The sequence below is a fragment of the Rhinolophus ferrumequinum genome, chromosome 17 (genome assembly GCF_004115265.2).
Source record: "Rhinolophus ferrumequinum isolate MPI-CBG mRhiFer1 chromosome 17, mRhiFer1_v1.p, whole genome shotgun sequence".
Classification (NCBI taxonomy): domain Eukaryota; kingdom Metazoa; phylum Chordata; class Mammalia; order Chiroptera; family Rhinolophidae; genus Rhinolophus; species Rhinolophus ferrumequinum.
In genome coordinates, this window is record NC_046300.1 from 14266883 (window position 1) to 14293924 (window position 27042).

Here is a 27042-nt window from a genome sequence, read left to right on the forward strand (position 1 = left end):
ATTTTCCACATCCTTGCCAGAATTTATATACCATCTTGCTTTTTAAAAATAATAATGTTCATTATAAAAATAGTCACTGGTAACATATTAACGCATATGTAAAAGTCTATGTATTTTCAACCAGCATTTCATTTTTTGTTAGGAAAATTAACCAAATTATGTTTTTTGAGGACCTACTTATTATACCGGTCCAAGTCAAAAGCAGAATATAAACATAAACCAAGCAGGACTCTGTCCTCAAGGAACTTAAAGCCCAGTTGAAGAATAAAGGCCCAAATGCAGGAAAACCCGAATAACTCAAGAGTTAGATGACACCGTCCTCCATAGCAGATATGCTGGCTTGTCCCAAAGGCAGTGTGTCCTCCAAGTCCTGCAGACAAGCCTCTGTGGGCCAGAGGTTCTGAAAAACCCCCTGGAGGCAGAATTGGTGGAGTAGAGACTAGGAGGTGAAGAAGGAGACTCAAACAGTAAGGGAATAACTCGGATGGGGAAAGTGAGGCACCTCTGGGGGCTGGCAGACTGGTAGGACAAGACCCTCTGGGTGCAGTAGGGAGCCCCTGGAACACAGGCTGCAACGGGGTCCACGCATCTGGTTGTGAAAAGACAGGTGGAGATTAGTGATTATGTACACATAGATTAGGGAAGTTGATAAGCACGGTAGTAATTTCTGCCTCAGGCGATTCCATAAACAAGAATGAGAAATGACTGCTGGCTGGGAAGAGGGACTCTGGGATCCTCAGAATCTCTTCTTTCCTCAGATCAAATCGCACCAGGTCCATTCCAGTGTCCCCTATCCTAAGCACTCCTGTATCCATTCAACCTGCAATGAACTAACCCTGAGGTCCTGAGGTCCTGACCAAGGGTTTGCCAAGTCCAAGAGCCTGAGGTAAGCATCACATGATCTCTGCTCTACCGGCTCTTCCGTTTGAATATCCGTAAGTGAAAATAAATGTGTTTTAAGAACACCCGCCTGTCTACTTCAAGTTACCTCCTTCTAGAGCAGCACTATCCAACAGAAACATGTGAGCCACATAGGTCGTTTTACGTTTCTTAGTCGCCATGTTGAAAAAAGTAAAAACAGGTGAAATTAATTTTAATATATTTTATTTAACCTAATATATCTAAAATGTAATTTCAACATGTAATTTACATAAAAACTGTTGATGAGATTTTAATGTTTTTCAGTGGGTCTTACACTTCCAGCACACCTACCTCGGTTCAGACTACTCACACTTTGAGTGCTCAGTAGTCACATGTAGCTAGTGGCGGCCGTCCTGGGCTGTGCAGCTGCAGAACCTTGCTGCTGAAAGTGTGGTTCCTGGAACAGTAGCCTTGACATCACCTATCAGAAATAAGGAATTTCAGGCCCCGCTCCAGATCTAATTCATCGGATTCTGCACTTTAATGGGATTCCCAGGGGACTCGTAGGTACAGAAAGATTGAAAACCTGGAAGAGAGATATAGGATACAGGCATACCTTGGATATATTGTGGGTTCTGTTCCAGACCATCACTCTAAAGTGAGTATTACAATTAAGCAAGTCATAATCTTTTTGGTCTTGCCTTCAATTTATAAAAAATGCAACCTCTGTGAAACACAATAAAGCAAAATACAGGAAAACGAAGTTTGCCTGTACATGGTGTTTTGGCTACCCAACATCAGCATTTCTCCTTGTTATCCAGGTTCCATGCCACGATTTCCCTCAGCCCCTGGTTTAGACAGATCTAAACCAAGCAGCACCTCAATTTGATGCTGAGCACTATGATTGGTTCAGGTATGTCATGGGACCCAATCAGTCAAAGAGACCCAATGAATCCTTTGATGGATCCTATCCTGCTTAAATGAAAAAGGCTGTAAGTTCTGGACCCATCTTGGAGTGTGATGGGAAACCCTGCCTGTATGTGAACACTGCAAAAGGAGGAAAAACCAGACACTGATGACCCCATTTGAGCCCCTGCTTCAAACCTTACAGCTTGACTTTTCAGATGTGTGAGCCAGTAAATTCTCTTTTGCTTAAAATAGGGTTGTATGCTAGTGAACTACCCAACTCCTCTTGTACCCGAGGCCACTGCCTGACTATATCTTCTTCAATAGTCTACCTATGCTCCCAAGAAGAACACATTAGATCAATTAGTGGAGGAAAAGAAAGCACAGGCTTCTGTTACAAATGAATGTACACTTAAGTTGGAACCAGACATGAGTGGATAACGGTTGCACCACAGCCCACTCTGGAGTGGCTCCAAAAGTTAGTAGTCTCCAGTGGGCAGTACTCTGCTATAGACCTATCTAAGATACAGATCTAACTTGACTCATGGGCAGTGGCTAATAGGATGGCCAGCTGGTCAAGAATTTAGAGAGAAACAGATGAGAAGATTGGTGACAAGGAGGTCCAGGGGAAAGATGGGCTTCTTGCAATACAGAGTGTAAAGATATTCACGTGTCCCATATCACAATGCACTTCGAAGGGCGCCTGTTGTAGATGAGACTCAATAATCAGGAGGAAACGATGGTGCCACCTGTGGACATCAGATGGTCCTTCCTCAAATACTCTGGTGCTTGGTCAATAGACCCATTTACAGAGTGGCCATGTGACAGGGAAGGAGACAGTGCACAGGCTCAGCAACATAGAGTTGCCCTCACCAAGCTGATCGGGCCATTGTCACCATTTTCTTTGTGGGAGGGAATTTAACTACAACTTCAAAATTCTTAATAGATATAAATCTGTGCAGGCTGTCTATTCTTAAATAAGCTTTGATAGTTTGTGTTGTTCAAGAAATTTGTCCATTTCAGCTAAGTTGTTAAAATTTATTGGCATTAAATTGTTCGTAACATTGCCATATTACCCTTTCAATATCTGTATAAGCTGTAGTGATGTCACTTCTCTCATTCCTGAAACTGGTAATTTATATCTTCCCTCTCTTTATTCCTGATCAGTTTGACTAGAGGTTTAACAACTGGGTAGATTTTTTTCCTCAAAGAATCCGTTTTTGGTTTCATTGATTTTCTCTATTGAATTTTGTTTATTATTTCATTGATTTCCACTCTGATCATTATTATTTCTTTCCTTCTGTTTATTTAGAATCCAAATTATTCTTTTTGTTTTCCTGTTTCTTCACATGGAAGCTGAGGTCATTGATTTGCAACTGTTCAGTATGGGGGTTCCTCAAAAAATTAAAAACAGACCTACCATGTGATCTAGCAATCCCACTTCTGGGAATACATCCAAAGGAAATGAAAACACTATGTCAAAGATGTATCTGCACTCCCATGTTCCTAGCAGTGTTATTTACAATGGCCAAGACATGGAAACAATGTATCTATCAATGGGTGAATAATTAAATAAGTTGTGGTATTAATATATATAGCCATCCCTCAGTATCCTCAGGGGATTGGTTCCAGGGCCCACACACCCCCATTCCAAAATCCACAGATGCTCAAGTCCCTTATATAGAATGACATAGTATTTGTATACAACCTACATACATCCTCCCGTATACTTTACGTCTTCTCTAGATCACGTTTAATACCTAATGCGATGTAAATGCCATGTAAATAGTTGTTATACCGTATTGTCAGGGAATAACGAGAAAAAAAAGTCTGTGCATGTTCACTACTGGCACAGCCATCATAGGTCTAACCACATAGTACACGTCAGATACAACGTAACTTTTTAAAAAAATGTTTTTGATCTGTGGTTGGTTGAATCCTCAGATGTGGAACCCATGGATATGGGGGGGCCAACGATATATACAATGGAGTATTATTCAGCCATTACAAAAAGGAAATCCTGCCATTTGTGGGAAAATTGCATGAAGGTGGTCAAAAAGTACAAACTTCCAGTTATAAGATAAATAGGTACTGAAGATGCAATGTACAGCATGATTATATTTAAAACTGCCGTATGGTATATTTGACAGTTGTTAAGTGAGTAGACCCTAAGAACTCTCATCACAAGGCAAAAAACATTTTTTCTTTTGTGTGTGTGTGTGTGTCTATGAGATGACGGATGTTAACTTATCGTGGTAATTATTTCATAATACATGTAAGTCAAGTCACGCTCTACATCTTAAACTTACATGATGCTATAGGTCAATTATATCTCAATAAAACAAGGGAGGAAACAAATTGGAAAATTTTAAGCTTTAATCATTGCATAAGCACTCAGGAACTTTTGTTTTTACTTCATTTTTATGTTAACTTAGAAAAAAAAACCATTTTGTCTTGAGGTAATTATAGATAACAAAGGAAGTTGCAAGAATAGTAGAGAAGTTCCTGGACCTTTCACACAGTTTCCCCCAATGGACACATGTAATTATAGTATAATACCAAAACCAGGAACTTGACATTGGTACAATGTCTGTGTACAGTCTTTTGCCATTTTATCACATGTGTAGACCCGTGTAACCACCACCAGAATCGAGATGTAGAACTATCACAACACCTTAAAGATCTCCCTCGGTTACCTCTTTATAGCACACCTACTCTCCTCCCCACCACCAAACATCTCTAACTTCTAACAATCACTAATCTATTCTCCATCTCTATAATTTTGGTCATTTCAAGTAGAATTTCATTTTAATTTATAATGTTTGGAGAGTATCTCTATGTATAGATATTTAGTTGGTGTTCTAGGTATAACATTGTATGTACATAACTTATCTCAGTTCTACCTGTTTTGCCATTACCAGTTTCAGTGAGGTGTAGAAATCTTTAAGTCCCTTTACTCTCCTCTATTTATACTGCCTTAAATATTTTCTCTACCTAAATTGAGTACATCAGACAGGAATGCATAAGGGTGTAGGACAGGGGATACTGGACTGGACCTTGTGGGCTTTGATCTTTTGAGGTAAGAGAAAATCGTGGGGACCACAGAGCCCCTCTTCCCCACCAATAGTCACTTTATTTCTCCTTTCCATTTATGCAGTTGCTTGAAGCAGAAATTACCACCATGATTACCAACTTCCCTAATTTGTCCCACAAGCAACCACTAATCTTTTGTTTAAACCATCAGATATAATTTAGAAAAAAGGAGAAGGAAAGCATATTGCATCAACTTATTTTTACTCTCTTGTTCTTCCTTCTTGATGTTCCAAGATTCTTTTAAAATCATTTGTATTCTATTTCAAAAACTACCTTTAGCTGTTTTATAAGGGTAGGTCTGCTGTTGACAAATTCTCATAGTTTTTCGAATTCTGAGAATGTCTTGATTTCTTCTTCATTCACGGTCTTCAATGGATATAGGATTTTGAATTGACAATTTTTTTCTTTGAGCATTTGAAGAATGTTGTGTTACTTCCTTGTGATCTCCATGGCTTTTGATGAGAAATTTGATATCATTTAAATTGTTTTCATCATTATAGGGAAGGTGTCATTTCTCTCCAACTGCTTTCAAGATTTTTTATTTGTCTTTAGTTTTCAGAAGTTTGACTATGATGTATCTGGCATGGATTTCTTTGGGTTACCCTGTTTGGGATTTGATCATTTTCTTGTATCTGTAGATTTATATCTTTGCCATATTTGGAAATTTTTCAGCCATATTTATTTGACTACTTTTTAAGCTCCACCTTCTTTCATCTCTTCGTTTAGAACTTCAGTGACATAAACATTAGGTATTTCTTATAGTCCCACATATTCCTGAGACTGTTAATTATTTTTCAGTCTATTCTCTTTGTTGTTCAAATTGGGTGATTTTAATAACTAATAATAACAAATATATGGTCACATTTGCTTCATATATCCTTTGTTATTTTTTTTCTCTTTTAACTGACTTAAGTATTTAAAAGCAAATCCCAGGTATTTATATCACTATACTTTAGAATCTCTGAATTTGGACACTTTCTTATATAACCGCAATGCTATTATCACACTTAAAAAAAATAGTGATAATTCTTTAGCAGCATCAAATTTCCCCAATTGTCCCAAGTATGTCTTTTTTTTAATGGTAAGATACACATAAAATTTACCATCTTAACCATTTTTTAATTATACAGCTCAAGGAGTGTTAAGTACATTCACATTGTACAACCAATTTCCAGAAATTTTGTCATTGTGTAAAACTTAAACTCTGCACCCATCAGATAATAGCTCTCCATTCTCTCTTCCCCCAAGCCCTGGAAACCATCATTTTATTTTTTATCTCTATGAATATGACTACTCTAGGTACCTCACATAAGTTGTATTATACAGTATTTGTCTTTTTGCAACTATTTCACTTAGCATAATGTCCTCAAAGTTCATCTATGTTGTAGCATATGTCAGAATTTTGTCTTTTTAAAGATGAATAATATTCCATTGTATGGATAAATCACATTTTGCTTATCCATTCTTCTGTCAAGGGACAATTTGGCTATGAATATGGGTATACAGATATCTCTTTGAGACCCTGCTTTCAGTTCTTCTGGTTCTATACTCAGGTGGAATTGCTGGATCATATGGTAATTGTTTAATTCTCTGTGAAATTGCCATACCATTTTACACAGCAACGGTACCATTTTACATTCCCACCAACAGTGCACAAGGATTCCAATTTCTCCATATCCTTGCCAACACTTGTTATTTTCTGTTTCTTTTTATAGTTTCTATCTTAATGGGTATGAGATAGTATCTCATTATGCTTTTGAGTTGCAGTTCCCTAATGATTAGTAATGTTGAGCATATTTTCATATACTTATTAGTGATTTGTATATCTTCTTTGGAGAAATGTCTAGTCATCTTTTGCCCATTTTTTAATTGGGTAGTTTGTTTTTGAGTTATAGTTTTGAGGTCTTAATCTCCTTTATCAGATATATGACCCACAAATGTCTTTTTATAATTGGTCTCTTTGAACCAGGATCCAACAAAGCCACACTATGTTAGTATATTTTATTATATAATCTGGAGGAAATCCCTCTTCCTGTTTCTGTCCCATAATTGACTGGTGGCAGAATCCAGGTCATTGTCATATAGATTTGTAGTTTTGTATTTAACTTTGCTGCTGCCCTCCAAAATTTCCTGCTTTTGCCTTTGAAAATTACAGCAGTGAATTTTCCCTATTGAGAACCTCCAAACTGAGGTTTTCTCAGTTTGGAGGTTCCTCAAAAAATTAAAAATAGAACTAACTTATAACCCTGTAATTCCGCTTCTGGGTATTTTTCAGAAGAAACCCAACATATTTTTTTCAAAAAGACATGCATCCATATGTCCATTGCAGCATTATTTACAACAGCCAAGATATGGAAGCAACCTAAGTGTCTATCAATAGATGAATGGATAAAGATGTGGTACATATATACAATGGAATATTACTCAGCCATAAAAAATGAAATCTTACCATTTTCAACAACATGGATGGACCTAGAGGGTATTACGATAAATGAAATGTTGGACAGAGACAAATACCACATGATCTCACTTACATGTGGAATCTTAAGAATAAAATAAACAAACAAAAAACCCCAGAAACACTCATAAATACAGAGAACCAACTGATGGTTGCCCGATGGGAGGGCGGTTAAGGGGCGGGGTGAAAAAGGTGAAGGGATTAAGAAGTACAAATTAGGCGGTCAAGATGGCGCAGTAGGTAAACGCTACACGTACCTCCTCTCACGGCCACATCAAAATTACAACTAAACTACAAAAACAACCATCATTGAGAATTGCCTAAAATCTTGCTGAACTGAAGCGCTACAACTAAGGACATGCAAAAGAAGCCACCTCAAGACTGGTAGAAGGGGCAGAGACGCGGAATAGGCAGGTCCCACACCCGCGTGTGAGCATTAAAAATTGGGAGGGATATCTTGGCTGCAGAGGAGTGAGGGGTCCCAGCCCCTCCCCAGCCTAGGGTTCTAGTGCCAGGGAGAGACGTTACCATAAATTCTGGCTGTGAAAACCAGTAGGGATTGTGATTGAGTGAGTTGGAGGGCTGCTGGAGTCCCAGGAGCTCCTCTTAAAAGGACTGTGCATGGACTTACCGCTTGAATCACTGGCTCTGAGCTTCAGCGCTGGGGCAGCAGCTGGAGAAGCAGCAGGGACGTATGGCGGGGAACTGAGTTGTCCAGCTTCATGACAGGGGCTGGAGGGGCAGCTTTCTCCTGGATGGAGGAGCTGGTGGAGGCCATTGTTTCTTTGTTGAGCCCTCCCCCTTCCCTGCGTGCAGACGCAGGTGGCCACCATATCTGAGTCTCCATCAAGCTGGTTAACACCATTTGTTCCCCACACCATGGTGATTTTGTGACCACGCCCCACCCAACTTTCGGGCACACCCAAGCAACTTCCACCGGCTTTTTTGTACAAACTACCTGCCTTGGCTCATGCTGCAGATTTTCATAGGGTCTCTCAAAGGAGCAACATCTGGCTCGAGCGTGTCCTGTATCTCTCGTTGAGCAGCCCTAAGCCCAGCACTAGCTGTAGCTGGCCTTGGTTCGCAGCTTGGCCTCTCAAGGCACTTCCAGTCATGGCACAGCACGGAAGGAGGCCATCTGGGGATATCTTTGTGGCTCCTGCCAGGTGGCCCCCGGTGGGGCACTGGCCTGTGGCTTAACTTGACCTTCAGCGGGTCCCCTCCCAGGTGGTCCTGGGGCTGGCAACCCCAGCGGCCAGCTTTGAAACGAGCTGGAGCATCACCCAGCCACCTCTAAAGATGACACAGCCAAGGGACGGATTGGGCAGGCACCAGAGCCCTGCTGAGGCAGATCCTGCTCTGCGGGGTCAGCCCCTGCACCACATCTCCATTATAGTCAAGGCCAGTCCTCACAACCAATGAGCCTGGAGGTCAAACCCTCCCATTGATGTGCAAATAGATCTGTGGCTGGAACAGGGGTTCTTCCAGACTCTCCTCGGAGCCTAGAAGAGCAGCCCCTGCCCGGTGGCTAGGCCAGGACCCAGGAGCATGGCACAGCCCAAGGGAAGACCAACTTGGTGGAGGCAAGCAGTCTCCACAGCGTCTGAAGCTGAGCCTGCCATCGTAGGTTCTGCCTGCAGCCCTGGTGAGGAGGGGTCCAGCCCTCTTCAGGAAGCCCTGTCGAACCCCCCGGAACCTACCCAGTGAGCCATTTTTTCTGACCCAGGAGCGCCTTACCCCGTTACTGCTTCTAAACTCCTTCCAGACACAAATGAAACCTGCTGTTCCCAAAGTAGAAAACTCTTTATTATAAAACCAGGATACAGAAGGAGAAATGACACATACAGGCATTTCTCAGCTCTTTGAAATTCTCACAATGCGTACAAAATAGGTGTGAGATACTTTGTTGAAATTGTTGTAAAATACTCCCCATATCAAAGTGGAGATAGGCGCATGGTAACTAAGTGCTTCACTACGATCATGCGGGGGGGCCTCCAGTCCCTCCCCAGACCCCCAGGAAAGGTACGTTGCTCCAGCCCTGGCTAGAGGTGGAGCAGAGAAGGCACCCATTTTCTATTAGATTTAGGGTCCTAGGTTCTACCCTGGGACAGAGACCTGAGACCATGACATTTTCTCCCCAAAGGAGAGCTTGAAGTTCACTAAGGTACAAATCCCCCAGGGAGGGAAAAACAGCTGTGCGGGAGCTGACTTGCCGTGTGAATTCAAGCAGCCCTCTTCCTTGTTCTGTGTTTCACTGAAGGTGTAAATGCTGGCATATTGGTCCTTTCTTGAGTCTGGTTTCAGTGAAGTGGGAAGAAAGAGCAAAGGAATAGAAGAAGGTCCCATCTTTGTCCAGGTTCGGCCTCTTCAATGGTAGGACTCTCACCCAGCCATATCTGGGTACTGTACCCAGGGAAATGCGTGCATGAAGGTGTGTGAGTGTGTGTGTGTGTGTGTGAGTGTGTGTGTGTATGTGTCTGTGTGTGTATGTGTCATGTGCCCACAAGGTTTGGGGCAGGAGGCCCTTGTGTGGTCACCTGCTGTAAACTGGTCCCAGCAAACAACTTTGTAAGGCAATCAATTTACAGAAGGTTGATGGAAAGCTCTGTGTAGGTGGCCCAGGGAGGAATGTTTCCTGCTTACACCACCATGGTGACCCAACCTCAGAATCCGAACTTGATGGATCCCATCCCGTGCCAGGCAGAGCTGAGAGTATGACCACAGTCATCTTGATGGGTGGATGTGAAAAGCAGCCCCAGCTACTCAAGGGACTTGTCACACTGAAGGTGGGCAGAGGCTGGGAGGAATCAAAGAGGCAGATGAGAGGTGAACCCATTGGGGAATTAGGCTCAAGTTGGGATCTCCCTGGGTTGGGCCAGCATCTACCCCATGGAGCAGGAGGAAGTGGAATGGGAGGTGGGCAACAAGTAGGCACCATTGTGGAAGCAGCTGCCCTGGCAGCGCGGTGGTCCCAAGCAGTGGCCAACGTATGGACCAGCTCTTTCTCAGCCAAGATCTGTGTCCCCGAGAGAGCCAGAACAATGCTTTACCATTTCCTACAGTGATTCAAACATAGCTACTGCCTGTTCTCCCATCCTCCTCAGTTCTCTAGTGGAAAAACTGAGGTCTAAGATGTGTGGACAGGTCAGAGCTGCCTCCTCTGGTCCACTTGGTAGTCCCAGCTGCCTCTGGTTTTCAGTGTCCTGGCTGATAACCCAGCAAGTGGACACACTTACAGCCACTGAGTCCATGCAGGATGTGAGATGTGATGTCCAGGTCTGTAGCATGGCTACAGATGTCCCTGGGGAGTTGGTATCTCCAAGAATTGAGAGGCAAGTGGAACAGAGTCCCCCTACAACCACAGGAGGAGGCCGGGCCAGAAGTACATGTACCGGCGGACAGACATGCACACCCTGGGGTCCCAGGGCCGTCTTCAGGGCAGGGACAAGGCTTTGGCAAGGCGAGTCCAGAACCAGGATTTGGTGCAGGGGTTGGTGTAGTCGCAGACAGTGATGAACCGCAGGATGCTGGGGAACTCTTTCTTCATTGCCTTGTACTTGACAGGAATTAGTCGCTTCTGATGGGCACCTGCAAGCCAAGGGGTATGGAGCTGGCACCAGGCCCTCACCCCACAGTAGGGTGGGACCAGCCCCCAGCCCAAGGGTTAACAACAGCCCTCCCCCAACGAAGCACCTCAGCACACATTCACGCACAAGAAAACGCACTCGTGCACACACACTCTCAGGTGTGCTGAGACGCACAGGAGCTCCTCAGTGTTGCATCCATGGCCCTTGGTGAGGGACGGCTGGCATCCTAAGGCCCCGACCACCCACTCTTCTGTGGCAAGGGCAGAACTGAGCTTACCTGGAGAGAGGCTGAGCGCAAACTTAGTCTGGAAGTCACATTCCTTGCTTTGCAGGTAATCATCTGAGACAACCACCACCATCCGGCGGCACCTAGGGAAGAGTGGGCAGGGTGCAGGCTCTGCGGCGACCCAGGTTAGCACACTCCCAAGGGACAGCCCAGGGAGGAGCCCACTGTGCCCAGACTTGACAGGGCCCAACTGGGAGAATCCCAGCATCTGGATCCCTGGGCAGGGCTTTATGTACCCACCCACTCGCCCCCTGGCCGCCTAGCCAACCTCTTCTCAATGAGCTCACTGGCGATAGACCAGACACAGGTGCCAGGCAGGACATCGCGGTCGGACACACACAACTTCAGCCGATAGTTTGTCTGTTCCAGCTGCTGGATCATCTCCTGCACAAACTGGATGTCGCTGGAGCAGTAGCAGATAAAAGCATCAAATCGCTCAGGCATTTGCCCTGGGTGAGGAGCACAAGGGTGACAGTCAGAGCTGTGCAGGAAGGCTGGGCAGAAGCCCAGCCAGGAGCCCCCAGCCTACGCAACCCTGGTCCTGATCCCTAAACCACCCCTGAGATGACACTCAGAGAAAGTGCTCTTCCCAGGAGTGGAAGGATGAGCACCTCCCACCACTCCCAGCCCTGGGTTGACCATGAGACAGACACATCATTTCATGAGAGTCTCATACCCACCCAGAGGTAGGCCTATTATTCCCATTTCTTAGAGGAGGAAACAGCTTCAGAGAGATTAAGTGACTTGCCCAAGCTACTACAGTCCGTCTACTTTCAAAATCCATGCTCTAAACACCTCTGGCCCAGGGGAGCAGTATTAGAACTTACCCAGGGGGTCATCAAGTGTGGTAATACCCGCCATCTCTGCTGTCCGTGGGACGCTGCTATCTACAGCGGCCACCTGTAAGGGCTTCTCAGACTCCTCCTGCTGCTGCTTCAGAATATACTTTTGGCAATCCTCCTCTGTGGGAAAGAGACAGAGTGTGGTAGGCTCCCCAGGGGTGCCCCACACTTCTACCCACAGTGAGGGTCCAGCCCCTGTCCCACCTCCATGACCATGTTGTTTTCCAGGGCTTCTCCAGCCCGTCGGTGCCACCCACAGTTTGATAGCTCTGCAAAGGGGCTCCTGCCTGCATCTTGACCATCCCAAAGTGCTATCAATAGTGTTCTGGCCATCTGGGAAGCCATCACACTCAGGCTTGTGTCTTTCTGTCCCTTTGCCCTGCGCCTCCCCCCGGCCCCCAACTTCCCAGGCCTCCTGAGAATAGAACACAAGGTCTGCTTCTTCTAGAATCCACAGCTGATGTAAACAGGGTACTGGACATGCAAGAAGGGCTCAGGAGACCCAGTGGTTATGTGCAGAGTGAGGGCAGAGGCTCCAACCAAGCAAGATGTGCCCATCTGTGGGCCATTGTCCCTATGCCTATCCATGTACCTTAGGTGAGTGTCAGCGAGGGACAGGAAGGGGCACATTTCCCAGGGATCTGAGGTTTCCAAATTGTCAGCTTTCAGTCCCTCACCTGCCCTGTGGCTCTACCTGAAGCAACTGAGACTGCCCCACAGAAAACCCCAATTCTGACTCCTAGCCCTACATGAAAGCCTTTGCCTAAGCTGTTTCCCTCCGTTCTCTGCCTGTCCTGGCTTTCACCTCCTTTCTCCAGTCCCTACGGACCCCGGGTATTGAAAGAGGGAACTGGCCCCACATGGTTTCCCCTCTGCAGGCTGCCAACCTCTTCCCCTCAATTCCCCCAGGAAACGAGGGCCTCTGAGGCCGGTGAAGGTCAGCTCCCTCATCCCCCCACCCCGGGTAGGAGACCGGAAACGGGGCGTCCTCACCGATGCTGGGCCCCAGTTCCAGCAGCACATCGTCGCGGCCCAGCTTAGCTAACAGCTCCAGCAGACGGCCCACCGAGGCGCCGGGGCGTCCCTGCCAGTCGTCCAGCAGTCTGCCCATGGGATCGGAGTGCGTCTCCAGCTGCCGGATCTCCAAGTACTCGAAGTCCATCTCCTCTGCCAGAGCGGTCCAGTCGGCCGCGACCTGCGTCCGCACATTCAGGAACAGCGACAGGCGGCGCCGTACTCGCACGTTGAGTGCAGCCAAGGGCAGGGAGGACATGGAGGGGACGGGGGTCGCCGAGCCTGCGCCGGGGACTCCTGCAGCCATGGCGAGCCGCCCTGGAGCTTCCGCGCTGTAGAGTCGCGTCGCCGGTCCGTGCTTCCTCCTTCCCGTACGGCACCCTACCCTCGGCCCCGCCCCGCGGGTTTCTCTTTCCGAGAAGTGCCGCCCTGCCGTTCAATCTGGAGCACCCACAGAGATGGGGAGGTGGGGGTGCCAGGCTCCTGCGCTCCGGCCACCCGGAATGTGGGATGTGGGAACTGGATACTAGCCTTCTGAGGTCTGAGGAGGTCCACCGACCTGTGCTCGAGGGTCTGGTGCAGCGGGGGAACGCCGACCCTCCTTTGGGGATTGTAGGAAACAGGGGCTTTGCTCTTTGGGATTTGGTTGGTGGAGTCACATCTTTCTACTGGGGATCTGAGGAGTTCATGCGGTTCTGCCCTTGAAGGTGGCAGGGAGGGGACAAGGAGGAAGGCATTGGTTCTGCCCCCACCCCACCCTCACCTCCGATCTCTTGGGAACACACAATCCTACCTCTAGGAGTACGGGGAGTCCCCGGCTGTGCATTCAGCGGTCGAGGTGGGAAAGGGCATACTTACTGCCATCTGGAGTCTGAGGCATGCAACCGTCCTGCTCTTGAAAGGTAGAGGTCACACCCTACCCTCCAGGGTTGGGAGTAACAGGGCACCCTGGCCTTCGGTGTCTGGGGGTAACGCAATGCTACTCTCTGGGGTCTAGGAGGAACCTGCCATTGGGAGGAACCTGGCCTTGCTCTTTAGGGGTGGAGGGAGGATACAGTCCTGAGATCTGCTTCATTCATTCATTCAGTAGGTATTTATTGATCACCTACTGTCAAGCATGTCGCAGGCTCCCAGGACACAGGGGCCTTCCTGCCTTGGTGCGAACCCCAGCCTAGTGGTGGAAGTGGGTACTAATCAAATCATCCAAAATGACTGTAAAATTGGTAAGAAGTATATGATGCTCTCTCCAGATAAGAAGCTTGTCACATCTCGGCACCTTTCTATAATCTATTCTCCTGCCCCTTCAGAATCCCAAATTCCTTCAGTCTTCTCGAGAGACTTCCCAGGACAGCCTAAGCATGTCGAGGTAGGACTCTGGGGCGTCTCGGAATTATTTAGGTCTCCCACTTTGGATGCTGGGACCCAGGGGACTGCGGAAAAGACTAGGAAAAGAAAAAGGGGTTCGAGTCCGGGCCTTCTCCTTCCCAAGCCAGGAGCGGTGGGCCGTGCTCCCGGCGGTCCCGCCTTCTGTTTGGCGGCGCCCAGTGGGTAGGGTTGTAGGTGAAGGGAGCCCAGGCAGTAGCGGAGTTTGCTTTAAGGTACCAAGACGACTCCAGGAGTACCGCCTCCGGTTCGGCAGCAGGCGGGGCTGCCAGTGGAAAGGTTTCCCGTCTCCATTCCCGGGCGGGGCTTCAGAAAGGTCCACTTCCTGCTTGACAGCCGCAGGCTTCGGCAGGCGGGACTCTGATCAGAGACTCTTGGCGAGGACCGCGAGCCCTGCGTTAGACTGTTTGTTTGCGGCGGGGGGCGGGACATCAGGCAGACTCGCCTTCTGGTTGGCTTAGGGGGGAGGTGGGCGGGACTTCGCGTCAGTCCTAGAGCTGTGGGCGGTGTATAGGCCTCGGGGGCACTGGTGTGGTTCCGCGCCTGTACGATCCGCAGTCAGTGGGCTCTAGCGCTTTGTTCCGGGCCGGGTGGAGGTCTACGGGGTCCAGCTGCGCGATGCGGAGGCTGGAGGTGGTGCTGGGCCACCTGAACCGTCGGCCTGATTCGGGCCCGCAGCCGAAGCTGCAGGCCGCGCCGTGCTGGGGGGGCGCTCTGCGGGAGTCGGCGGACGACGTGGTCGTGGTGCACGGGCGGCGCACGGCCATTGGCCGAGGGGGCCGCGGCGGCTTCAAGGTGAGGCCATGGGATCCGTCGCCGGGTGTGAGATGGCCCCTCTGTTCGATTCCTCTCGGCGCCAGAAGTGGCTCCGTTCCCGAGCTGTGATCTCTATGGGGTGGGAGTGGGGGCGAGTAGCAGGGGTCTGGGACCTCGTGCACCGCCGGCCTGGGGTCACTGCGGCCGCACTTCCACCTGCAGGACACCACCCCCGATGAGCTTCTCTCGGCCGTCTTGACTGCAGTTCTCCAGGACGTCAAGCTGAGCCCGACCCAGCTAGGAGACATCTGCGTGGGTGAGCTCACTACCCAGGCCCTACGCCTGGTCCTCTTCGCAGTCCTAGCCCACTAAAACTCTCCTCAAATACCTGCCTATCCTCCAGGTACTTTCCAGGTGTTTACACGGAGGGGAATGTCACACGCAGTTGAGTTTGATTCCGCCCCCACCTCCGGGCACTTTCCGGGCCCCTCCAGGCACATTCTGCATGTTATGGTAGAAAGCAGAGCTCTCGAGTGACAGACATTCTAACGCCAGGGTACTTGGCACAGGGGTTTGAGGACACCCCAGCACACAGGAGACTGTAGGGTTCTCTTCCTATCCTGACATCCGGTCTCTGCCACAACAGAACAGAGGTAACATCAAACATCATCTAGTCCAACCCCTCACTTACACATGTTAAAACTGAGGCCTGGGGAAGTGGAAGAACTTTTGGCGTGAATCCAGGCCTCTTGACCTTCAGTCCAACCCTTTTTCCCCACTCCCAGTCCTCTAGCCTCAAAACGAAATACCATAATGTGGCAAGAGTCATCAAATACTGTAGGTGCCACCTCTAGGTGGGGAAATCAGTTCCACCTAGGAGCGAAGCAGAGATTGGCAGAGGACAGTCGTGGAGGTGTACATTTTCAGATACTCATCTCTGTAACTGACAGAACCAGTTCATTAGACTTCAAACTTTGCATTGCATTGTTTCTTCCTTTCCATGTTACCTTTAGAGGTGGGCAGCCTGCCCAGTGTGTGTTGATTTGGAAAGGGTGCATGGGCAATGGAGCTTGGGACCCTCAAGGGCTGGGTCTAGTATATGACCAGGACAAACTGCTGAATAGCTGCTCCATACCTTGAAATTCCAGAGAATCAAGTGAGCCTGCTGAGGGCTCATGTTTCTGAAGAAAGATCTGGAATGTCCCCTCTCTGCTATTCACAGCTGTACCTTAGTGCCCAGACCACCACCTGGCATTGAATTAAGTTTTGTTGTTCACAGGAAATGTGCTTCAGCCAGGGGCCGGGGCGGTTATGGCCCGAATCGCCCAGTTTCTGAGGTAAACTTGAACAGTTCTAGCTCTGGGTTGGCCATTTTGACTCTTGGGTGGGCTCAGGCCTCAACCTGTTGATGGGGGAGGATCACGTTGGACACCAGACCTAGAGGCATCCAGGTTCTTGGGCACCCACGCTTGTGAACCCTACCTTTCCCCTGATTTGAAGGGAACATGTGTTACCTGGCACTGAGCCAGGACAAACAGTCTTTGGGACTAGAGCAAAAGATCTCTGTGACCTGACTTTTAGCCAAGTCAGCTTGTTGCTTGCCTTTTGTAAATACTGGATGGACTCTGTCCTCTTTTGCCAGGTAAATAACCAGGTAGGAACACTGAAGGGTGACAGTGAGCTTTTTGTGCCAGCTGAACAAGCTGGGGTCTCCAGGCATATCCCATCAGCAGAGACTTGGGGACAGGGCAGAACCCTGAGGATGGCCCCGGCAAACGTGCCCTTCACCACTTGCTGTCCTAAGGCAGAGGAGGAGTGTTTAAACTAGTCTCATGTGTCGATGTAAGAACCACTTAGTTCTGTTTGTACTCCCAGCTGCATACAGAATAATGGGAACATTAGCTAGTGAAGGAACAGGAAAAGCAACAAAACCTCTAGGGACTAGGAGAGGTTCAGACTGCTCAGCCTGGAGTTCAAGGACTCCCAGGATCTGGCTCCAGACTTACCTTCCAGCCTTATCTCCCAGCTGCGTCCTGGCCTTGACTCTTCCTTTTTCAGCCCTCTATTCTCTACGCTAGTCATTCTGTCCCCATGGAGTGTTGTCCCAACCTCTTCTCTCTGCCCTAGCCAAATCTTGCCCAAACACAGGTTCACCATTTTGGCCTGAGTTCCCCAAGCTCCCAGGCTTAAAATGAGTACCCCTGCCTCTCCAATATGTGCTTCCTTGTGATGTGCTCTGCCATCTTACTTTGTTATTTCCGTCTCTGCTAGTTACTTTTTGTGTGTTGACTGGGTGTCCTCTAGGGCACTGTATCATGTCAGCATCCCTCAGGAGGTGTCTTGTACTGAGTAAGTGTTTAGTGAACACTTGGTGGGTTGGGTGAAGAGGTGGTAACTAGGCAGTAAGGAGTTAGGGGACCTGGGAAGGGTGAAATAGGCTACACGGGCCTAGGAGGCTATCCACCTGAGAGGGTCTCAGCAGAGCCTGGCCTGGGCACTAGCTAAGGTGTTCCCAACCCTGGCTGCACACCAGAATCGCCAGAGTACTTTGACTCCCTGAGCTTGAGTCCATGGGTTTGGTGAGGGTCTGTGATTTGCCCAGGGCTTTGTACCTGTGGCCCGGGCAGGTTACATTAAGAGGGGTAGCCCCACCCTTCCAGGTCAGGGACCAGGGTGAGAGCCTGGGGGAACCCACCAGAACAATGGATGATAGAACACCTGGTATACATCAGGTTCTTTGACCAGCTGGGAGCAAGTTTTCCAGAGACAAGGGGAAGAGAAAAGGTTAGCCATATGGTTATTAGTAAGGCTGAAGAGTAGAGATGTTTCTGGCCCCGTCCTTTAGACATTTCTTTCCTCTGGTTCTGCCCCAGCACTAGGTCCTCTTCTCTGTTTTTTGGAGTAAACAGAGATGTAGAGTTTTCATTTCTGAATCTTAGAGGGAGAGTAAGAGGATCTCTGTGGCTGGCCCTGTGCTGGCCCTGGTCGAGGAGAACCACAGTATGGGAGGGCATGTGCTTCTGGGGCCTGGGGAGCAAGTGTCTGTAGAGATGGGGTCTGCCCAGTATGTGTCTGGCCTGGAGTGGGGGCAGGGCTATTGGGTTTGTTCCCCTGGTCTTTGTACCCGGCTGGTGAGGCAGTCATATTGGGCAGGAATACACACAGCTTGCTTTCTGTGAGATGGGAGAGCCTGGTAGGGGAGAGGGGCTGACTCTGTGGTCTCACCTTCTGTTTCAGTGACATCCCAGAGACTGTACCTTTGTCCGCTGTCAATAGACAGTGTTCTTCAGGGCTCCAGGCAGTGGCCAACATAGCTGGTAAGTTGTCACTGGGGGGCTGCCCATTGCTACAGCCTGGCCTTAGTCCTGGCTCCATGAGTTTGTGTCAGCAAAGTTGCTATCTACTGGGCAAACAATAGGGATTTCTGAAAGGACTCTAACCATAGAAACATAAGGCTACCCCCAGCCTTTTCTGGACACTCCCTGGGTCTTCCATCTCTGACGCTGGGGCTGAGTCCCACTTAGAGACCAGGTGGGGAAGAGGCTCCCCCGTTTCCAGAACAGACAGACTCTGCTGAAGGATGTTTATGAAATGCTTTTGTTGCAGGTGGCATCAGAAATGGGTGTTATGACATTGGCATGGCTTGTGGGTAAGAATTTCCTTCTGCCAGAGCTTATTAACCAGCTGTAACAATAAAACTAATACTGACCTCCTGAGTTCTCAGAGGCCATGATTTCAGGATTGTCCCCTTTAGGATTAGCCCCTTTAGGCAGCTGACTGGGAGAAGGTTAGAGAGTTCCTACAAATTCAGCTTAGTAGCCCCCAGCTCTGGCTGCTTAGGAATTGCTCACACCTCTCAGCACTAATGGGGAGAGGAAGTTGGCTTTTAAAAGCTTTCTTTCTTGGAAATCTGGTAGGCTGGAAAATGTGGCCAAGTGTTAGGAAAAAATATAGCTCTTGAGTTTCGTTCTGTGGCCCTAGTTGATTCATGCTGCTGCTGTTGCAGTTTTGGTTCCCTAAAGCCAAGGACAGCTGCCTCCTATATAACCAGTTTATTCATTGGACCCCTGCCCTGGTCCAAGGTGGAAACTTCTGGCTGCCTACTGAGTTCTGAGGGGCACGGTCAGAGCTATGGTGGTGTGGTCACTGTCAGCTGCAGCTCCATCTTTGGCTGCAGCATATGGAGAGGCACAAGTTGTATTGGGCAGTGCCTCCAGAGAGGGTAGGGGCATTGTGGCCCAGGCTTGGGTGGGCTTCTAGTGCTGAGAGGGCAGGCCCAGTGAGGGCTTTGGTAGGTCCAGGGAGGCGAGCATTTCCTTCTGCCCTTCGGTTCCTCTTGATAGTGTTTCTAGACTAGAAACATTGCTGGGCTGCCTCAGGGCTGTGCCGACTAGCACTGGGTTGTATTGCCCTGTGTCTGCAGCTGTAATAGAGCCAAAGCCCACACTGCAGGGACTTTGGCTGGCCAAGGGCTACTGTCCAGTCTGCCCTCTGATCCATCTCTCATGTTCCTCTAGCTCAGTGGGGGAGGGAGGAGTATGGGTAACTGGAGGAGAAGGCTGGGGCCTTCAGAGTTTCTTAGAGGGCATCTGAGGTCCCCAAGCAGGTTAAAGACCATGTTACTAGGGTATTAAGGGTCTGGGCCAGGACCGTCGCCCACATCACGGGCTGACTGTCCCCTGTAGGCTTTGATCATGGAGAGTAGCCCAGGGCATGCTAGTTGGGAGTGGCCTCTGGGGCCAGACTACCTAAATTTGGATCCCAGCTGAGTGACCATGGACAAGTTACTCAGCCTCTCTGGGCCTCAGTGTCCTCATCTGTAAAATGGTGATTATTACTACTGTGGCCCTGTCGAAGTTGGTAAGATTAAATTCAGTGATAACAGCCAGCACTCTAGGGCATACATCATGTGACTGACACTTTGAAGCACTCTAATACCTGAGAAGTTTTTAAAATAGCGCTGGACACATGAAAAATATTTGGGTGGAGTTTATGTGTCATCATCCCTTGAGGCTTTTTGTTCCCCTACCTCCTCAAAGCTCTTTTTGACCCCACTAAACTGAGATCTCGCCTTCCTGCAGCTCCTAGCATCTCCTTGTCTATGCAGGTCACCTCGCTCTTTGATCTGCAGCTTTTAAAATACTTATCTTTTCTCTCCTCTGAATTTGTGGTCCCTGAGGGCAGGGCCGGGCTTGTTGGAGGTGTTTTCCCCTCTGTGGCTGACACCAGGCTGATGGGCTGCAGCAGCAGCTACCTTCGAGAAGCATGGCCCTGCCCGGGACTGTGGGATGGGGGTGGAGGTAGAGGCAGGGCTCAGCAGTCTGCACCCCCAGCTCTGCCCTGCTGACCAGTGCCCTGCCCTGGTTTCCCTGGCTATTAACCAGCACTTGTCAGGTGCACAGCTATCCTTGGGGGAGTCTTGCTAGTGACTGCCTCCTTCTCAGGGTGGAGTCCATGTCCCTTGCGGACAGAGGGAACCCTGGAAACATTACTTCGCGCTTGGTGGAGAAGGAGAAGGCCAGAGATTGCCTGATTCCTATGGGGTGAGTATCCACCTGTAGCTGTGTGCCTGTGCCCCCTTGGCTCCCTGCCTGGCCTGGAGCAGGGGCACGGGAACTTGGACCGTCTTGTGACGAGCGGTGCCAACCTAGGCTTCCTGCTTTTGGGCGTGGACTGCTCTGCAGAGACCCTGGAGATGGGACTTGCTGCTGCCCCTGACTTCCCTTTCCTGAGGCCCCCAGGTCCTGTCTGTGCCTCTGGGTTTCCAAACATGGACCAGCCTGTCACTCTCACCCTGAGGGGCTCAGTTACACAGGGATGATGGTAGCTGTACCCCAAAGTCTTGGAGGCCTAGAAAGTTGAGGATGTGGGAAGCTTTTGCTTACCTGACCTGCTGGTGAGGGAACTTCGGCCCTGTGAGATGCAACGTCAAAAGTGGGTTGTATTTGCACAATACCTGAGCTCTGTTGTCGTGTTAGGGAGCTCCCAGGGTCCGTAGGTAAGGAATCCTGGCTCCACTTGAGGTTCAGAGAGGGGCAGTGCTCTGGCTGCCTCCACTTCCCATGCCCATATCTCCCAGGGTAGCCTATAAAGCCAGAAGCCCAGGCTGGAAGGCCTACCGGTGGCTCTGGGTTCCTGAGATGAGGGTAGGTGCCAACCATGGTAAGCAGAAAGCCTAGGTGTGGCCTTCCCAGTGGGGACTTGAAAGTCCTCATCTCCCACGTTGAAGCAGTTTTCGAGGCATAGGAGAAGCTGGCCCGTTAGTGCCCCACCCATGCCCTCATCTGCCACTCTTCTCTTCTGGTCTTGGGTGTACGAGCTTCTCAGGATCTGGGTGACTCCTGTCTGCGCCCCTACATTCAGGCCTGAGTCATCACTACTGTCTCTGTGGCATGGACTGGCCTTCCTGGCCTCCCGTGCCTACAGCCCTGGGTCCCAGACCATAGCATGGCTCACCAACTGGCCAGTCCCGGGCAGCCAGGCCTCACCGCAGTTTGCTGTTTATCTTCTAGGATAACCTCGGAAAATGTAGCTGAGCGGTTTGGCATTTCGCGGGAGAAGCAGGATGCCTTTGCACTGGCTTCCCAGCAAAAGTGAGTGCTGTTTGGCGTGGGCTGTTTAAAGGGCAGAGAGTGAGATTTTGAGGCTGACCAATGAGCTGTCCTTAGGCTACAGCAAGGCAGTGAAAGCTTTCCAAGCCTCGGGCCTCCCAGGATGGAGAGGTGAACGGGCCAGGGCCGCTGTGCCTTGTAAGCACTTCCATGTGCTACGCCTCTCTGTTCACCCCAGTGTCTTCTCCCCAGTGGGCCTCAGTTTCCCCGTCTACTCACTGGGGGTTGTAAGGAGAGCCAGGAGTCGTCTCTACTATAATTGTGTGGTTTGGTGATTAGACATGGTAGGCAGGGGCTCCTCTGGATAGCCTGGAGTTTGGGACCAGCATTGCTGGGGACCCCGGCACCCAGCTTCTGGACCACCCCATGGTCTGGGGTAGCATCCTGAGGCAGGGGCTCAGGCCTCTGGGCGGGGGCAGGTTGAAGCAAGCCCCAGCTTCCCAGAGAGAGGACAGCAAGGAAGGACATAGTATCCAGCCAGGTGGGCTTCTCTAATGCAGTGGGGTCAAGTAACCATCGAGAATTTGGTGAAACCTGTGGTTTCGTCCCATGGAAATGCCCCCAGGCTCTTAGGTCTTGCATATGATTATTACCTTTAAAATGGATCACCTTAAAATGCTTTGTGATTTTACACTGTTTCAATACTAAGGTTCATCAAGTAGTTTAGTATGTTTACTAAACTACTTTAGTATGTTTAGTATGTTACTTTAAATAAGCAGAGACTGGGGTGGGGAACAGATGCAATTGAGCCATTGGGATCAAACAGAAAACTTGGTAGAACCCAGCACAAATATCCTGGGGGCTCCATCCTCAGTTTGGCAGAGAGAGCCAAGCAGGCTTAGTCCCTCTTTGGTGACAGGCTCAAACGGGAGCCACCACCTCCATGCCTCCTCCTGCCTTCAAGGCTGGGATTGGTCGGGATCTGAAGATCTGAGGCTGATGGCAGAGAAGGCCCCGTAAAGCCTTGGCCTCCCATGCCCCGGGTCAGGTGGGGATGGTGGGGAGCCCACACCAGTCCCTCAGAGCTCCCAGGCGAGCGTGTCCCAGCATTTAGCAGTCTGAGCTTGCGTGTCTGCCCCAGTGGGCAGGGGGTGGAGGCAGTGGAGGGGCCCCAGAAAGGAAGGGAATCCCAAGGGAGCCTGAGCCTGGCTGTCCATGGTGCTGGCAGGGCAGCCAGAGCCCAGAGCAAGGGCTGTTTCCAAGCTGAGATTGTGCCTGTGACCACCACGGTCCACGATGACAAGGGCACCGAGAGGAGTGTCACCGTGGCCCAGGATGAGGGTATCCGTCCCAGTACCACCATGGAGGGCCTGGCCAAACTGAAGCCTTCCTTCAAGAAGGGCGGCTCTACCACCGCTGGTGAGACTGGGCTGGGGGTGGGGGAAAGGAAGGGGCCATGTCCATGCTAAGCATTCTCTGGGAGCTTGGAGCCACCAGGCAAGGTGGACATGGCGGGGCCTCCTTACCCCTGCGATTTGCCTCTAGGAAACTCTAGCCAGGTGAGCGATGGGGCAGCAGCCATCCTGCTGGCGCGGAGGTCCAAGGCAGAAGAGTTGGGCCTTCCCATCCTTGGGGTCCTGAGGTCCTATGCAGTGGTTGGGGTCCCGCCTGACGTCATGGGCATTGGACCTGCCTATGCCATCCCTGTAGCTTTGCAAAAAGCAGGTAAGGTGGCTCCTTCACACCCTAGATCTGGATCCTACCTGGGTCCTACTTCTGCCTCTCATCCTATTGCCGGAGGGGGGTAGTCCTGTGTCTGCTGCAGAGTGAAGGGGGAGCAGACTAGCACCCCTACCCCCAAGCCCTTCCTGACCCCACAGCCAGGACCCACTCATTCATCTGGAAAGGGCAAAGGTAAGGGGCCACTGGGTCAGCTTAGGTCTCCCCCCCCCCTTGCCTGCAGGGCTGACAGTACGTGACGTGGACATCTTTGAGATCAATGAGGCCTTTGCCAGCCAGGTAAGCCTTTGTTTCTCTCCAGTGTGTGGGCCCTGGGCAGCCCAGTTGGAGCCAGTGGTGCAGGGAACAGGGGAGGGAGCTGTAGCTGATGCTCTGCCTCCTTTCAGGCCGTCTACTGTGTGGAGAAACTAGGTATCCCCCCTGAGAAGGTCAACCCCTTGGGGGGTGCTGTGGCCTTGGGCCACCCACTGGGCTGCACTGGGGCTCGACAGGTGATCACACTGCTCAATGAGCTGAAGCGCCGCAAGAAAAGGTGAGGCTGGCTCCCTGTGGGGGTGTCGTGGGGGATGCCTACATACACACATTCTGAGGGTGCAGGGGTGTGGCTTCCCTTTTCTCTGAGGGCCAGTCGTGAAGGGGACCCTGGCCTACACAGGCATCTGCCACTGTGTGTGTGCCTAGGTGGGCAGTCAGGGACCCAACTGCACGCCATAGATTTGCATCCTCTGTGCCACGAAGGCCTTGGTCCACCCAGCTCAGCCTGGTCTGGGGAGAGCTTGGTGGTGGGGCCTCTCCCCTTTGTACCCTCACCCAGTCAACACAGTGTTGCTTCCACAGGGCATATGGGGTGGTATCCATGTGCATTGGGACCGGAATGGGAGCCGCTGCTGTCTTTGAATACCCTGGAAACTGACGGAGGCGCTGCCTAGACAGTCCTGCCCTGGAGGCCAGAAAGCAACACTACAGATAGGACGCCGTATGGGAAAATTCAGCACTGGTGGCAGCAATGGGCAAATCAAGGCACTTGAGCTAATCTGGAAAATGTGAACACGAACACTGATGATACAGGACAGGAGTGGGTGAGGTATGGGGTCATCCAGGCCACAAAGGCTTCCATGTAATTCCTGGGGAATAGGCCTCATGGATGAGGAGTGCAGTAGACAGTAAATGTATGTTAGCTTATCTTGGTGGCTGTGGTTTATCCCAAAGGCCAGTTCTTGCCATGCTGGTCTTGCCTCTGCTCAATCTGAGTACTGGTTCTCAACCGCCGTGGTCTCCGGTGATAAGGCCTATTCTTTATATTCGCTCTGAGGATGTAAATGCGGGGCCTAAGCTGAGACCACTGCCATGGAAGGGGCTCCCTCCACTCGAGGAGCTGCCCAGAGGTTCTCCAGTGTGCGCCCCTGTTCTGTAGCTCTGGGCCACGTTTATTGCCAAAGCTGGGGGTCTGAGGGCAGAGCCTCAGAGCTGGTAGGTGACACATAGCTCTCGTCATAGGAGCCTTGGCCCTGCAGCTGCAGGGTGCAGGCCTTCTCACCGAGCACACCTTCCACCACCAGCGTGGACTCGTACAGCTCATTGCTCCTGTGGGCCGCAGGGGACTGAGATTAGGAAGGAGCCCGGGGCCCGCGGGCAGTGACGGGGAGGCTTAGAGGGTCTGGCCGTACCTGGCAGTGAAGAGAACCTGCAGGATGATGAAGGGTGGAGGCGCATTGACCGGTCGTGCTTCCACCAGTCCACTGCTTGGGGAGACCCTGAAGGCCCCAGGGTCCTTGTCCAGTTCCCGCTGGCCTGCACCGAGGGGAAGGGAGCATACATGAGAGCAGGCGGCTCCATGCTCCGCCTCAGGAAGTCCCCTCCCCTCTGATGGGCAACCCTGCGGATCACCTGGGACTGGGGAGCTAGCCATCTCTGCAGGAATTCCCAGGTGGCACTAGCCCTTGGGAGCTAGCCTGTATGGCTAGGGAACACTGACCCCTTCCTGGGGGTCCTAGCCCAGCCACACTGGGGAGCAGTGGGCAGACAGGAGGGCATGACATACCCATCAGCGCAGCCCAGTAGCTCCGGCAGCCGCTCAGGTTCATCAGGTAGACCTCCCGGACCCGCCCCTGGTTCACAAAGCAGGTTCCAAAGTCCACCCAGCTGGTGGAGAGCTGCAGATCAGGCACGGCCACAGTGGCCCGCAGGGGTACCACCTAGGGAGACAGCCTTTAACTTGGTGGGGACGAGGCAGTCTTGCCCCTCCTGCTGGGCTCTGAGCCAAGGTCTCAGGGACACATGGGCCTTGCGCACTCCAAGTACTGACACCCCTGAGGAGCACACAGGCAGCACCATGGTGGGTGGAAGGGGTGCCACCATCAAAAGCCAGAGGCTGCTGGTGGGATTCTGAGCAGCTAAAGAGCCAGGAAAGCGCCATCTGCTCCTCCTGCCACCCCTGCCCTGGTCAGGGTCTGGTTTCTGCTGCCTGGTTGGGCGCCTTCCTGCCTTACCCCTCCCATAAGGGCTCCAAGGCCCAGCCCCTCTTGGGCTCTGGGCCATCTCACCATTTCTTCCCCCCCCCCTTTTCTTCTGCCTCTCCCCGCAACTCATTTCTCAGTCTAGTTGCACAGGACACAGCTCTCTGGCCCATGTGGTATTATGAGCCTTACGCTCCCCCCGGCTGAGGCAGTGGTCGTCAGTCGTCGGTCAGCCACTCACAGCAGCTCTCGCCGGCTGCCAGCAGCTCACAATGGCCATCGGCCACTCATGCTGGCCGCCGGCCACTCATGGCAGCACACAGCAGCTCATGCCAACCTCCGGCTACTCACGGCAGCCCAGCTCCAGGGAGAGCTGTTGTTCACAATCTTAGCTGTAGAGGGCGCAGCTCACTGGACCATGTGTGAATCAAACCAGCAACCTCAGTGTTAGGAGCACCGTGCTCCAACTACCTGAGCCACCGGGCTGGCTCCTTTTGTTGCCCTCAGGCCCCACCTGTGCCCTGACTGCCCTAGCTCCTAGCAGCACCCCTCCCGCACCCCCACGTCACCCTCAGGCATTGCCATACACATAACCTCCCCTGCCCATGGGTCCAGCAGTTGCCCAAGTACTAAGCTGGAGGGCCCACCTGGCTCCAGTGCTCAAATCTTTTGGCCTCTGGAATCCAACCCCTAGGCCATTCCTTCCCATTCTTCACCTGCACCTTCCAGCTGGGCCCCTGCCTGCCTTGGTGTCTCCGGCTCAGCTCCTCACCACAGCCCTATGATCTGCCATAGTCCACAGAACTAGGCCCGGGGTGCTCTCCCTGGTGCCCAAAGCCCCACACAAGCCCAAGCTGCTCACTGTCCCCACACCTCAGGCCATTCCCTCGGCCTGATTTTCAATGTAGTTTGCCTTCTGTCTTCATTAAACTGATTAAATAAGAGGCTTCACATGCAACCTCCTCCAGGAAGCCTTCCCTGATTTTCCACTGTGCAGTCCCTCACCTGCTCTGAGCTCCTAAGACAAGTAAGGATGGACGACCCTCATCTCTCCATGGGCAAGGCCTCTTTCATGGCAGACTGGGCCCTCAAGGCAAAAGCTGGGGCTC

General features: G+C 50.8%; 3 protein-coding genes across 6 annotated transcripts in view; 1 reads left to right on the forward strand and 2 right to left on the reverse strand.

The window, feature by feature from the left end:
* Window positions 1–9102: 9102 nt before the first annotated feature.
* Window positions 9103–14832, reverse strand: MYD88 (MYD88 innate immune signal transduction adaptor). Of its 3 annotated transcripts, none has more exons than XM_033131659.1 (5): window positions 13027–14824; window positions 12019–12153; window positions 11460–11640; window positions 11183–11274; window positions 9103–10906 (listed from the first exon to the last, which is right to left on the reverse strand). In XM_033131659.1, the coding sequence occupies exons 1-5, from the start codon at window positions 13352–13354 to the stop codon at window positions 10752–10754; spliced, it is 891 nt and encodes a 296-aa protein (XP_032987550.1). In that variant the 5' UTR covers window positions 13355–14824; the 3' UTR covers window positions 9103–10751. The 3 variants fall into 3 exon arrangements, with proteins under 3 accessions (XP_032987550.1, XP_032987551.1, XP_032987552.1); XM_033131660.1 differs by having other exon boundaries at window positions 10886–10906; window positions 11479–11640; window positions 13027–14832; XM_033131661.1 differs by having other exon boundaries at window positions 10886–10906; window positions 11183–11225; window positions 11451–11640; window positions 13027–14830.
* An 83-nt stretch (window positions 14833–14915) lies between these two features.
* ACAA1 (acetyl-CoA acyltransferase 1) lies at window positions 14916–24660 on the forward strand. Its single transcript, XM_033131657.1, has 12 exons — window positions 14916–15225; window positions 15409–15502; window positions 16466–16523; window positions 18424–18503; window positions 18793–18835; window positions 20631–20729; window positions 21699–21779; window positions 22966–23156; window positions 23283–23462; window positions 23701–23756; window positions 23864–24009; window positions 24315–24660. The coding sequence occupies exons 1-12, from the start codon at window positions 15049–15051 to the stop codon at window positions 24388–24390; spliced, it is 1281 nt and encodes a 426-aa protein (XP_032987548.1). The 5' UTR covers window positions 14916–15048; the 3' UTR covers window positions 24391–24660.
* A 117-nt stretch (window positions 24661–24777) lies between these two features.
* Window positions 24778–27042, reverse strand: part of DLEC1 (DLEC1 cilia and flagella associated protein) — a 51596-nt gene continuing 49331 nt past the window's right edge. For both annotated transcript variants that reach the window (XM_033131654.1, XM_033131656.1), the window contains 3 exons: window positions 25519–25672; window positions 25145–25268; window positions 24778–25061 (listed from right to left, as the gene is read on the reverse strand). In XM_033131654.1, the coding sequence (XP_032987545.1) occupies window positions 24905–25061; window positions 25145–25268; window positions 25519–25672 (435 nt within the window). In that variant the 3' untranslated portion in view covers window positions 24778–24904. The remainder of the gene's footprint in view (window positions 25062–25144; window positions 25269–25518; window positions 25673–27042) is intronic.

Bases quoted from the DNA above. Each gene is read 5' to 3' on its own strand.
- ACAA1 (XM_033131657.1), top strand. From the start codon at position 15,049: ATGCGGAGGCTGGAGGTGGTGCTGGGCCACCTGAACCGTCGGCCTGAT. The intron at 15,226-15,408 runs GTGAGGCCATGG...TTCCACCTGCAG, and splicing joins GGGGCCGCGGCGGCTTCAAG to GACACCACCCCCGATGAGCT. The intron at 23,157-23,282 runs GTGAGACTGGGC...ATTTGCCTCTAG, and splicing joins GGGCGGCTCTACCACCGCTG to GAAACTCTAGCCAGGTGAGC.
- MYD88 (XM_033131659.1), bottom strand. From the start codon at position 13,354: ATGGCTGCAGGAGTCCCCGGCGCAGGCTCGGCGACCCCCGTCCCCTCC. The intron at 12,154-13,026 runs GTGAGGACGCCC...TCTTTCCCACAG, and splicing joins GGAACTGGGGCCCAGCATCG to AGGAGGATTGCCAAAAGTAT. The intron at 11,275-11,459 runs GTTGGCTAGGCG...ACTCTTCCCTAG, and splicing joins AGTGAGCTCATTGAGAAGAG to GTGCCGCCGGATGGTGGTGG.